At 36.4% G+C, this 13,660-nt stretch overlaps 1 protein-coding gene across 10 annotated transcripts in view; it reads right to left on the bottom strand.

The window, feature by feature from the left end:
• Positions 1–13,660, bottom strand: part of RhoGAP71E (Rho GTPase activating protein at 71E) — a 188,275-nt gene that overhangs the window by 37,178 nt on the left and 137,437 nt on the right. For 9 of the 10 annotated variants that reach the window (XM_083119385.1, XM_083119388.1, XM_083119382.1 and 6 more), the window contains 2 exons: positions 5,643–5,720; positions 3,815–3,984 (listed from right to left, as the gene is read on the bottom strand). In XM_083119385.1, the coding sequence (XP_082975511.1) occupies positions 3,815–3,984; positions 5,643–5,720 (248 nt within the window). The remainder of the gene's footprint in view (positions 1–3,814; positions 3,985–5,642; positions 5,721–13,660) is intronic. The other variant, XM_083119384.1, reaches the window with a different exon arrangement.

The raw sequence follows: 13,660 nt of genomic DNA on the forward strand, positions 1-13,660 counted from the left end.
GCAGTCATTTTTCCAAACAGCTTATGTCTAGCTATGAATTTCATGTTGAAAGTTAACCATTTCAACTCAGTATTTTTTTTTTTTCAATACAATGCCCTCTAGATGGCTGAGAAAATACCAGCTTCTAAAAGGCATTGGATGTGATGCACTTCTGCTATAATTTGTTTAAAAATATTTTTATATGCAGCTATAGGACTAAAATAAAAATAAACTGAACTGAAGTGGAACTATATAAGTATGATATGTGCAATGGTATGTGCAAAAGTATGGTTTCAATGTTCAGTGGGTGGGAGATGATTATTCCTGGTTGAGACAGCTCAAGATAGGGGAGGGGGAATCCTACTCACCTTCTTTAATCTCACCCTGCATTGAAATGAACAGATCTATGTTTCTTTGCAATTTTCATATTTCAAACTCCTCATTTTGCATTCCATTAAATTCAAAATGAGGTCAGAACAAGCTCCAGAGCTTTATATGATTCGAAATTGTTTTCTGGTCTTAACATTTGTTTTCAAAATAACCATAAATTCTAAGAAAAACAACTTAGGCAAATTTTGCATCAAAAAACAGGAAATTCATGTGTGCTGTTCTAAAATGGAATATTTACCATGCCTTCACATTATAGCAAGATATAGGTACCTGTATAGTAGTATGTGGTGTGTACACACACACACTTATGCACCTATATATGGGGGGCTGAATTTTGTACCACCTCAAATGAAAAACGTTCCTGTGCCACTGGGTTGCGAATTCAGTAACTGTGGTGAAGGTTGCCAATTCAGGAACTCTGGCAAAGGTCAGGCAAATGGGGCTGGCGAGGTGCGAATGTGTTTTGGATTTTCTTTGTACAGGCAAAAATCTATCTGACACGCACACGCTTTTGCTTACATTAAAGTTTACCTTTTCACATAAACGAGGAATTGACATATCGCCCTAAAACACACACATGTACCTGAATTTAATAAAACTACATACAAAAATAAACCTTGTTATATTGTCCACTGAAGATTGAAAAGAAACAAAAAAAACTTTCGAGCGTATGGTTTTCCTTGCTTGCTCAGAGATATGAAGAATTTTGGTTTTGTATATGTACTGAATGATATTACTCTTAGTGCCTGAAGAACATCATTACGTACAGCTAGTTGTATTACAAATAAATGTTTTGGCAATAAACTGCCACATGGAATTTTTACCATTGTTCACTAATTTAATACTGTCATAAGTGTGTGTATATTTTCTACTATATTACCTGTAACATATTTATTTATTACATTAATTTGCAATTGCCAACAGAACTGATACTTCAATTTTTTGTACATTCACAAATACCATCAGATGATATGAAAGCAGCAGTAATGAGAGTAAAACTAGTTACAAGCTTACAGGTTTCGAGATATGAAGAATGAATGCCTGTGGTATTATTGACAATTGGTTGCTCATTTTCTTTTCTTATGAAATACTGCTACATGTGCTGAAAATGGCATTGTTTTTCCCGTACAGAAACATATAAAGGATCTGATTAAATAACAGCAAGTTGCAAATTTCCAATATAAATATGCCAAGACAGATTAACACAAAAAAGAATTAAACTGGAAATCATATTTCTTTGATCATCTATAAATAACACACAAATATCACTGACCTAGTCAAATCATCTTATATGGAACACATACATGAAGTACACTTTTGTCAGTGAATATGAACCACTCTCGAATGTATTAAGCAACTGTGGATGAGATGGCATAAGCAGAAGTGTATGCTTAAAGCTAGCAGTACTGGGAGAAAGAAAAATGTTGCAATTCCTAATACAAATTCGATCGATTGATTAATTTGCTTTATTTTACTTCACTTTTAGTGCCACTTTTGGCTAAATTGCGAAGATGGGGATGAGTGATGACATGATGAAATTGATGAATGGACACTCACAAACATCCATACCCAGGCTGGGATTCGAACCTGGGACCCCTGGTGTCGTAGCACAATGTGATAACCACTCCACCACGGGGGCAGTCTAATACAAATTCAAAAATAGTAAAACTTCGACTTTACATTTTCATGGGACCAAGATGGAAAATCTTAATATGTGGGAAAACATGAAGTGCTGCATAAGTTACATAGCACTTTTCTCTACTCTGATCATGACAATTGAATGTGTGATTGAGCATAAAATCTAGAAGTGTAAAATCAGGGTTTCACTGTATATTGGTGAAATACCAGTGAGTGTGTTACATAGCAGGAAATGTCATGCACGTGTGGGATACCAAATATTCACCCCCCTTGCCACGCACACAACAGGAAAAGTATAAAATAGAAAGGTGCATGAAATAGAACAGAACGTGAGATATCAAAGTGTTTGAGAATTATCAAATTAAACATTCATCAAGGAGAGTACATGTTCTTACCTTTTCATGTGAAAGATAAATGAAACAATCCTAAAATTTACTATGAATCAAATATTTTTCCACCACTGTCGTTGAAAAAGAAAAGGTGGTGCATGAGAAAATGTGGTGATCTGTATAGTTTTTTTCTGCTCTAGTAGTTTCATACTTTTCTCCTTGTCACCAAAAAAAAAAATAGGAAAGAAAATACCACACTGTCACTAGAGCAGATACTCTCGGTACCACAGAACAAATGTTAAGACTCATCACCTGGCTGTAGTTAGCAGCGATTCTCCCCCAGAACCATAAAGATGAAGAAACAACCAGACTCCAGAGAAAACGTTCTGCTTATCACCTGCCTGACTGGGAGATATGAGAGCAAGGAATTTCCGGACCATGGTGTCTGACCAAACAGCTTGTTTGTACTGTATCTAGATTATGATTTTAGAGCACGCAGAGAAATGTAAAACTCTCTCCATTACTCTGGCAGAATCCAGGTTTTGTTCTGGCAAAGAAATCGTCTCGTTCTGAATTTATGTTACGTTCTCCAAAAACTCTGAAGATATCCTTATCACTGTCTTTGTATAGGTCTTTTTTCTGCTGTTGTCTTGTTATCCGAATGGTTCAAATTCTTCCCTCCTCTAGTTTTTCATGTATTTTTTCTGGTTTGGAGTATTTTCCTGTTGTTTCAACTCAGTAGAGTGAATTATGAACATCCTGCCCTTAAGATAGCCTATGTTACGCATCATATGCAAAGTTTGGACAAGTTACTAAAAAAGTAACATTACCATTACTTTGCATCCAAAAGTAATGTTACCATCACTTTTCATCCCAAAGTAACATGTTGCCATCACTTTTCATCCCAAAGTAACATGTTGTCATCACTTTTCATCCGAAAGAGCAAACTTACTCTTCATACAAGCATTATTTGTTCTCAGTAGTGCACATTTTTTCCATCATAATTTTACATGCATAAGTTTAAAAGAACAAGAAAGCATGTTGTGTCCTGACAAATAAATCCTCCAGTTCTAAATTTATCAAAGTAACGCAAGTTAAATAATGAAGTATCATATCAGTAATTCTTGCAATTTTGGCAAGCTTTTACTAGCATAAATATACTGAAAAAGTAATGCATTACTTGTATTATGTACCTCTCGATCTTAGATCATATAGCTCCAATAGTTGCAAAATTGAAATTCGAAGATATTTTAAACGAGTTTAACCATTTACATCATTGATGTAAAACTGTTAATTGGCTCACCAGTAATACTACAGGTTGTTAGTTTCACTACTGACTACAATTGTTTATAATATTATAATAAATATGTAATGTAACAATAATTACAGCACAATCCACAGAAAACTGTTAAATCTATTCAAGCAATAAAACATTAAATCTCGTGCAGTAAAAATAGTAAGTTCAAACTATGTTTTACCTTAAAGAGACCATTTTCTTCTAAACTTATTGAAAGCCTCGTATAGCTTTCTAGGAGATTGTTCTCTGGAATGATACCTAATGAAGAACTAGCTCCAGGCTCTGAATCAAAACCTTCTGGAACGCGAATTAACGCAGGTGTGGACTGGCTTTCTTCCTGGTGGGACATGGCTAAAACAGAAGTGAACACGTAAATGCACATAACTTACAGACTTATTTTTCTAGGCTACAAAACTAAATTAATGTATTATGGATTCACTTTCAAAATTACTTACAATTGTTTTCAAATCATTTAAGTATGGAGAGGGAGAAGGCATTATTGATACTTAGGGAGCACATATATTTAATTTTTGACAATACAAAACACGAGACTACATTTTTTGTTGTTCATTTTAGATAATGGCAAGAGCATTTGACATTTTTTTCACAAAATAATGTGAAATCCTTAAATATGAAATTTGCAGTTTATTTGTTAACTATCAGTTTCCTTCGAGTTATGCAAAATCTGGGACCATTGATTAATCCTGCAGAAAAATGTTGATTTTCGTTATTTAGTCACTTTTTTACCACTTTTTTCTAATTGTGAGGATGAGGATCAGAGATGATATAATTGAAAAAATTAAATGACACTCGTTCACAAGAACACTAATGTCTAGGACAGGATTCAAATTTGCGACCCTAGCATTGTAACCACCATCATTAAGGTATATGACCAGCTGGGCACTGGGTTTCCTTTGAAACAAATTCCATGTTTAGAAATTTACTTTGAAAAAGTATGACATATGAACTTTGTGTTTATAAAAAAGGGCAAATAGGTAAAATAGGCACATAAATTGTTACATAGGTAATGTAACTATGTAATGAGTGAAGCCTGGAGGTACACCACACATTACAAGTAAATAAACAGAAATGTTAAAAATTATAATGCATGAATCAAATTACTTTATGTAAATCCCCAATGCCTTAGAATAAATAGTTACATGAAATACAAAGAGAGAATATTAGAAACTACCGTATCAAAAACACGCTTCTCTTTTACAATTATCCAACCTCCTTTGTTCTTTTCAATTAGATAAATTATTAACTTTTGAAGCTATGTAAATCACATTAAATACCTGTAATAAAAATTGAGTAAATATATATCTAAATGTGCACACATCTTTTTGTACTAAAAACATTTTGCAAGTAACTGCAAGTTCTTTTTGTATTTAATCCATTTTCACAAATTTTCTCATCGGTACTATTGAATTATTATAAATAAATACTATTCTATTTTCTGCCACAAGCATACAAAGAAAAACATGTTCAACAAACAAGTATAACAAGAAGTACATCTAGGCAAACACATGGAACACAATGCTAATATAAATTCACTTCTGCAAAGTATTTTTTAAAAGCTTTAACACATTCAAGAATCTAACATGTATGCCACACATACACACAGAGTTATTTAATCATTCTGCCTACAGGGAAGTACAGCAGTTACGCTGTGTATTGAAGATTAATGGAATAACGTACTATACCTCTGCTTGATATTATTATATGCAACATAATTTGGACATCAGCTCTTTCAATTTACAACACCAAATGGAAAAAATGCAATTAATTCATGCCACCACATTTCATAATACTAAGCTAGACAACGTTTCAAACTGCATACTCATTTTAGGGAAAATAGCTGGATGCACAATTACTTGGCGAAGCTCAACTGAAACAAACAGCCAGATGTATAATTTGTATGTAGAGAGATGCCTATCTCTTAATCTGAAAAATATGCAAAGGCTTGCAGCACTAAAGCAGGGGACACAGAATACATGGAAAATTCCTACCTTCCAGGTTAAATTTTAATCCCCACCTCTCGGATTCATACTGTAACCATGTCTTTTCGGCTTCCAAAGATAACTGCCCTGTTGAAAACAAGAACCTCTAAAAGTGCTTTGGGATAGCATACCCTTTCCATAAAAAGTCCTCTGAACTATTTATGTATGTGTACCTTAATCATTAAATTAAAAGGAGATATGATAATTTTGAAAGAATTACAAGCTTGCAACGTAATTTCTGTTCAAGAAATAAAAGAATTGTACTTCAAAAATAAATCAATGAACAGAACAAGCAAGAAATATTTTTATAGTAGTTATACATACCATATACATGAAAGAATTTAAGAAATAATTTGTTCAGTTGATTCTCATACATGCATGAAAACTTGAAATGCAAGGAGTAAGTGCTTTAAAAAAGATCTAAGAAACCAAACTGAAATCACAATAAAATACATACATTTTTTTCCAGTCATGCACATGTCTGTGTGTATGTGAGGACAGAATGTGTTCTGTATTTATAATAGGATACAAATCTCTGGCTAAATTTCACATCAAATTATTATAAAAAAAGAAAGGAAATTTGAAATTATTAGGACTATGGAGCTCACAATATGTACAGTACATGATAGTTTACATTCATTAATTTTCATATTATACTATGTGCATGTAATGCAATAAAATACCAAACCAATACAAATTTAATCATTAGCATTATCTACTTTCTATGTTTACATGAATAATTATGACAGTATTAATCTTTGCATCCATGTATGATGCTTATGGAATCTTATAATTTGTCATCTCAATTTTTCATTCACACAAGTATAACAAAAAGGATCAAATCCAAGGACAGGACAGTTCACACAATTTATAGTCACTACACTCAATATGAACCACAAGTAAGTGCTTCTGACAAATAATAGCATCACTTGTGAACTTTAACCTTTAGCGGACGGAGCCTCATGTACCTGGATTGGATTGGACCTTTTTAAGCACACGCTCTTGCAACTTGCAGTGAAGTTAAAAAAAAAATCTTATCTCGAGAAATAATTGTCGTAGAGAGATGAAATCAGTTTCATTTTCTTTCTTAAAAACAGGGCTTTTAGCAGAGGTAAAAGTTCATGTATACTAATGAACAAAAAAACAGAACTGAAATACTGTGTGTAGTTTTCAAAAAATGGCATGTTAATTGCTGCCATGTGGTGTTTGGAGATAAATTTCCCATCCATCCGCTAAAGGTTAAAACACCATTTCACATACACAAGATATACACTACAAATCAGGTAGCTTTCTGATCTTGCCTCTTAGAGGGTGGGTTATAAAAGGTAACTCAAACTACTACTACTACATTCTGAGGGTGGTAGTTTCAAGCCATGGTGTTACCAGCTGCACAGTCATTCTGAATGACTCATTCAATATAAAACTGGTAACACAATTCTAGCTGCTACAGATAACAAATCATTGACAAATTCCTAGTAGATGATTTGCAAATATTTTGTCATCTTAATAATCTGGATTGTGAGAAGAGAGTATTTCAGCAGAATGGAGCCAGTCCACACATAGGCCTAGGAAACAAAGCACTCTAAGAGGAACGTGTGTGTCAAGAGAGACAGGTTTTTCTCATCCACCTCCTGTTAAGTGATGTTTCCGTTGCGAATGTTAAAAAATGTTGAACATACCCTCCAAGAAATCTGCGACAGTATTGTGGGAACAATGAATCTGTAGCAACTATTGTAATGCCAAAGAAGTGAACTGAACTAACATGGTTTTCCAAATAACTTATTGCTAGCAACTTGCCATTCACAGTGAATGATGTGACAGTCTCATTGGTACAATGTAATGCAGTATTTTGGTTACCTTTTCTTTATGCTCCACGCTATATATTATAGTCCTACTCTATTTCTTTGGTTATGAACTTTATTATGTACATGAAACTGACAATTTTCTAGTTTTAAGAAAAATTAAATGCTCCTCATTAGAGACTTGTAATGAAAAGTGTGAAGACTGTTCCAGGTTGTCTTTGAATATTCGTTATCCCAAGAATGTTCGATATTTATTACATATTTATCCACTGTGTTGTAGCCTTTTAACTCAGGTTGGAATGTAATGAAAACAACGCTTCAAAAATAAAGTTGAGAAGGCTTCAATGATGAGCTGTTTAATGATGGCATGAGTACAAGTACTCTCGTAAATGGTACTGTGCAATACAATAAATAAAGTACTGTGTAAAGTCACCCCACCACAAGAAACCCCTATACTTGAAGAATAAACATAGAATAAGATAACTTTGCACACAGTGTATAGTCACGAACCTTATGGGTTGCAACTACCACATTGAAAATCAATGAAATTCTTACAACCCAGAAGTGTCCACAACAGTTCATGTGAAGAAATATATGATACGCACCAGAGGAAAAGTTACACTGAATCATCCATTAATTAGGAGTGATGTTTTTACAAGATATGATATGTAATTTAATAAAAAACATAATATATAGATATGAGCTGTGTTATGCTACAGACGTTTTGCATCCACAGACATGTTCAAAGTGGCAGTATTCTACCAGATCAAGTGCAAATGCAGAACAAAGGTTACGTGCTCTAAGTGTCTGGAAAGAAAATTGTATCCATTCATCATACAACCTTAGTGACAATGAAGTTCGACCAGTCACAAATATAGGAGTGCGTTGTGAAAGAAGGAGAACACATGCATATGCTGAACATATTTTATTCAGCAGGCTACATGGAACAAAGGAAAACATAAATTTCCGCTGCAACGCAGCAATGTATGGTGTCCACATAAAATAAAACATTTTCGTCCATCTACACGTGACATTGAAGTTCGACCACTGTTAGAGGGGATCCTGTTTACCATGGTGTGACGCCGCCCCGTCAGCGAATAACTGTGGCAATGCGTCGGGGCATGCTGCGGACGAGTCGTTCAAGGTATTCCACATCGATGCGGTGCCATTCCTCCTGCAGGCAGGCGATAAGAGCAGCCACTGTCGTGGGTCCCCTCTGTTGCACACGTCACTTAAGAACACACCACACATTCTCAATGGGCGAGAGGTCGGGACTCGATGGTGGTCATGGCAGAGTTCGCACGTGATGGCGAGTCAACCATTCTCTTGTCAGCCGTGCTGTATGAGGCCTGGCATTGTCATGTTGAAAGATGAGACGCCGCCTGTGGAACAGGTGCCTTCGCACTGTGGGAAGATGCTGCTCCAGTATGCGTGTGCATTCACAATGCCCTCACAGACGTGTAGTGGGCCAACCCCAGATGCCGTCATGCATCCCCATACCATCACTGACGCAGGTTTCTGTACCCGACGTGCATAACATTTTGCTTCATTCTGTTCCTTCTTCCGACAAATGACTGTTTTCCGTATTTTCCCGTACACAACATTGAAAATGAATTCGTCCGTCCACAAAACCCTGTTCCACTGCCGAAATGTCCATCCCCGGTACATTCGTGCCCACCGTAGTCGATTGCCTTTGTTCAACATGGAAAGGAAGGGTTTACGTTTCGCCTTGTACACTCGGTAACCGCATTGCTGTAGGTAACGGCGAATGGTTCTGGTTGACACTTCAATGTGAAAGCGTTCTCGAGTCCACAGTCGTAATTCGGCCACAGAAACATGATTGTTGGTCTGGATATAGCGCCTAAATATCCGTAGGTCACGCACGCTCAGCAGGCGTTTTCGACCGGGGGCCTTACCTGACTCTGTAGTACCCATATTTTGAGGGTGTTTGATGATGCAGTGGACGGTTGACTTGGGTAAGTTCAGTTGGCGCCCTATTTCCCGTTCACTGAGTCCATCCCGTTGCAACTCCACCACTCTTCTCGTCACGGTGTTGTCAATAGGTTTGCCCCTGGCCATGGTGATGATGCACTGCGGTTCCTCGGTGCACAGCACGCGCTTATGTACGGCGGACTCCCTTATCATGTCCGTGACGTCATGCTTCCGTCGAATGCGCCACTATCTGGAATTTTCCGTATGGGTCTGGTGCATGGTCGAAGTTCAATGTCACGCATATAGTTCCCCGTTTTCGTTCTTTACGTGACCTTGGATGCAACATGCTGGGATCACGATTCTTGCCTGCTCACACGCCTCCTCTTACACACATGCGTCACTTCTGCGGGTCAGCCATTCCACCGCCTATGCCTCTGTGCATTTCATCACGTATTCCTTTCTGGTCGAACTTCATTGTCACCAAGGTTGTAAGAAAGAGGCAACTCATGACGAGTTATTAACATTTTAAATAAACATAGTTTATAGTTTTAAAAACATACAGTATGCTCCCTTGTCACAAATGTTAATACAAATATAGTTTATAATCTACACATAAATTTGCTCACCTAACAATCTTTATATACAGGGTAAGTTAAAATTATGTTCCCATTTTCAATATTTTTAAAATGTATGTGGCAAACCAAGGAATCAGAATGACCATAGCAATCAATCTCTTGTTTATGTAATCATCTGAGAGAGAACTGAAGGGGTAAGTTTAAAATGCCATTCTCACCTTCATTGATAACGTACAATTATAGGCTACTACATTATCATTTTTCTAATTTTCTGGTTCATAAGCACTTGAAATTGCACATTTATTTTTCTCTCAGTCACACTCCTTATGCACAGCAAATCTCCCTTGTTAGACTATAATTTCAGAAAGTGTAAGTTCTTGAAAACTTCAATATATTTACAAAACAGTAAATATGTAGCTTCCTTTGTTGGAGAGTTATGGCGTTTGTTCATTTTTTCCTTCTGGACTGACAAGGGGGAAAAAATGAATGAACTAAAAGGAAATACTAAATCAGATAGTATTTTTTCTCATGATACATATAGGACATACAAAACTGATAAATTCATACTTAAATTATAATTGTCCGAGTTTCTTGTGGGGACAGGGGGAGGAGTGAGTCTTCTTAATCCCAATGTATAGGGTGACCACACACACACATTCAAAAAAGAGGACAGAGCAGGCGAAAAAGGAGGACAAAGTCCTAAAAAAGAGGACGCCGCAAAGAAACATTTGCCATTACTCATAATTTAATCAATATATAAAAATATTAATAACACTTTGCTTACAGAGAATTTTCAGGTCATCTCTTTCAATAACTTCCTCTTATCTTTAAGCAAAGAAAGCAATCTCCGAATCTGTCATTTAACAAATGACAAAGAATATCTACAATTTGAAGCACATATTTTTTTCTCCTTTTCTAATTCTTGGATGTGAATGTGATGTTACAAGTGAATACAAATGTAACAAGTAAGATTAGCTTTAACTTATTTCCAAACAGAGAATTAAAATTTTTTAGTTGTTTACATTGGGTAGAGAAATATGATTTCGATGTCATGAACATTTCTATCACTCTTTCAACAGTAGGTGAAAGTGACAGCCACCATACACGTTACCTCATTTTCGTTTCTTCCTCCATCCTTTAAAAGCTGGATATTTTCTTGCAAGATAATTGTTGAATTTACACTTTCGCTTCGTTATTACATGAAAATAAATAATACTTAATAATCAAAATTCTCACTACGCGTTTCTGTATCGTGTATGTACCGTGCGTCCATTTCGATCTTCAGCCGAGAGATCGGGAGAAGCGTGGCGGGCGGCGCTGACGGAGATGCCGACATTTCCGGCCTGTAATGCCCGCTTATTTTTATGGACATATGCAGACATTTATACAAATATTGCAAAACGAGCACTAACCTGTGTTATAAGATTACGGTTTTAATTTTAGTAGCTTAGTTAGCTTAGTAGCTGTATGTGCCGATGATTTTGACACGCCCACCTCTTTTGAAACACGGCGGAGAGGTTTGTTTGGAGAACGTTCTAACGCTGCACCAATATCATCGAGTTTTGCTTCGGTTAGAATCCGTCGTTTCTGCTTAGGTGTTTTAAAATTTAACGATCCAGTTTCTCGTAATTTAAGGACAAGATGTCTAACCGTATCTCTATGTGGAGGTGAAACGCATGGGAATTTCTGTACAAATTGCCTACACACTTCTCGACACGAGTCTGTTTTCACGTAAGTGTCATTCATAAAAATTCTTTGTTCTAACGTGAACCTTGCAGCTGGCATTCCAATCGTCTAACTGACACAACACACATACACACTGCAATAACACAAACAAGTAACTGCAAGTAACCAAGAATAACACTCTTACGCACAGTACGAAATTAACACGCTCTTGGCTTACATTGCTCGCCACTATATTCACAGCTCTGTCTTCATCTAGTCGCGAAGGAACAAAAAAACTCGAGCTCGGAAATTTCGGATTGCAAGGAAGCTCACGAAAACCATTCACTTTTAACGGTTTCGTCTGCAGCGTAATCTTGATACAGTGTTGCACATTCGAAACCTCCAAACGATTCCCATCGCCACAAAACTCTTTCAAGGATATGAACTTAAGCAGGACGTTACTGGTCAAAACTATGATTAAAATGTCTTATTATCTGTGGCTCTTAACATCGTTTCTAAAGCGTATTTATTTGTGTATATAAGGGCAGAACTTGGATGAATTACAGATGATAAATTATAACACAGGTTAGGGCTCATTTTGCAATATTTATATAAATGTCTGCATATGTCCATAAAAATAAGCGGGTATTACAGGCCGCAAATGTCGGCATCTCCGTCAGCGCCGCCCGCCACGCTTCTCCCGATCTCTCGGCTGAAGATCGAAATGGACGCACAACTAGAAAAGGAACTGGCCGATCCCCGTGTCGGAGTGGTTGGCACACCGCGTCACAACGCCAGCGGTCACCGATTCGAGTCCCAGCCTGGGCATGGGTGTTCATCATACCAACGCTCATATCCATCTTCGCAATTAGCCAAAAGTGGCAGAAAAGCGAAGTAAAATAAACCAAATCAATCAATCAAAAAGGAACTTAACAGACTACATGCGTTCCAGCAGTCTCAGAAAGCGAAACATCGAGTTAGAACTTTGAATAATAGTAATGACTAGGGTGTCGAATTTTGCCTATTTGCCATTTTTATTCCCTTTTAGTAAAACATGGGCTTCAATGTTCAAAGTTCGTTTCATGGTGTTTCTAGTATTAAAACGCATTTTTATAGTGCATATAAATGCCTATTTTGATTAATCATGCTCAAAAATCGCTAGTCTGCAATTTTTGCATACTTCAGCTTTTTTTACGTGCCTTTGGCTTTCTATAGATTCAAGAATGTAAGGCTTTGTTGATGTTGTACTGACTGAATTCTGGTATTTATCAGATTTGAGGGTCGCAATTGATTGGAACATTATTTCAAAATATTATTTTTGTTACAATGGTGCAAATTGTTTTTTCATCATTTGTTCAAATTTGCACAGTAGTTACCACAAGCTGTTTTTGTTACAATTACTTACAAATGTGAATTTCGATCATAAGAGTGTTAATTAATATTAATAGTTTGTTATCGTACTTTTATGGATAAACTGAAGTGTTAATACTATGGGTGTGCGGGACAGATTTTTTTTGGTCGGGACGGGAAATTTTTTAAATCGCGACATTCGGGACAGGAAAAATTTACAATTTCCCGAAGCTCTGGAAATTTCAAATTCTACACGTCATTTTCACTTTAAGTGATTACTTTTGCATTTCTGGAATAAAAACTAACCATTTCCGATAAGTTTCAGACACTTACAATGCAGAAAACGTCGAAAATTAACGACTTTTTAAAGTGAACATTCGGAATTTTATTTCCTGACTGCTCGGGATCCCGCACACCCCTAGTCAATACAGTCTGTGCATTGTTAAGAAGAAAATTGAAATAAGTTCACATTCATTGCCTATTTTAATGTCATTTCTTAATTTATAGTGCCTTTTTAAGTGCCTATTTCAGAGGTTTTTAGTGCAAATAAATCCGCACACTATTAATGACTCAGTCGGGAAAGTGATCGTCTTGAGCTCCCAGATGCTAGGTGAGCATTGCTTACTTAACGCACCCCAACTGATATGCCTTAAACGATGATCGTTATACGTAGAAGCATTCTCTAGACAGCACATTGGGTATG

Source organism: Lepisma saccharinum, chromosome 3 (genome assembly GCF_977018435.1).
Source record: "Lepisma saccharinum chromosome 3, izLepSacc3.1, whole genome shotgun sequence".
NCBI classification, from domain to species: Eukaryota; Metazoa; Arthropoda; class Insecta; order Zygentoma; family Lepismatidae; genus Lepisma; species Lepisma saccharinum.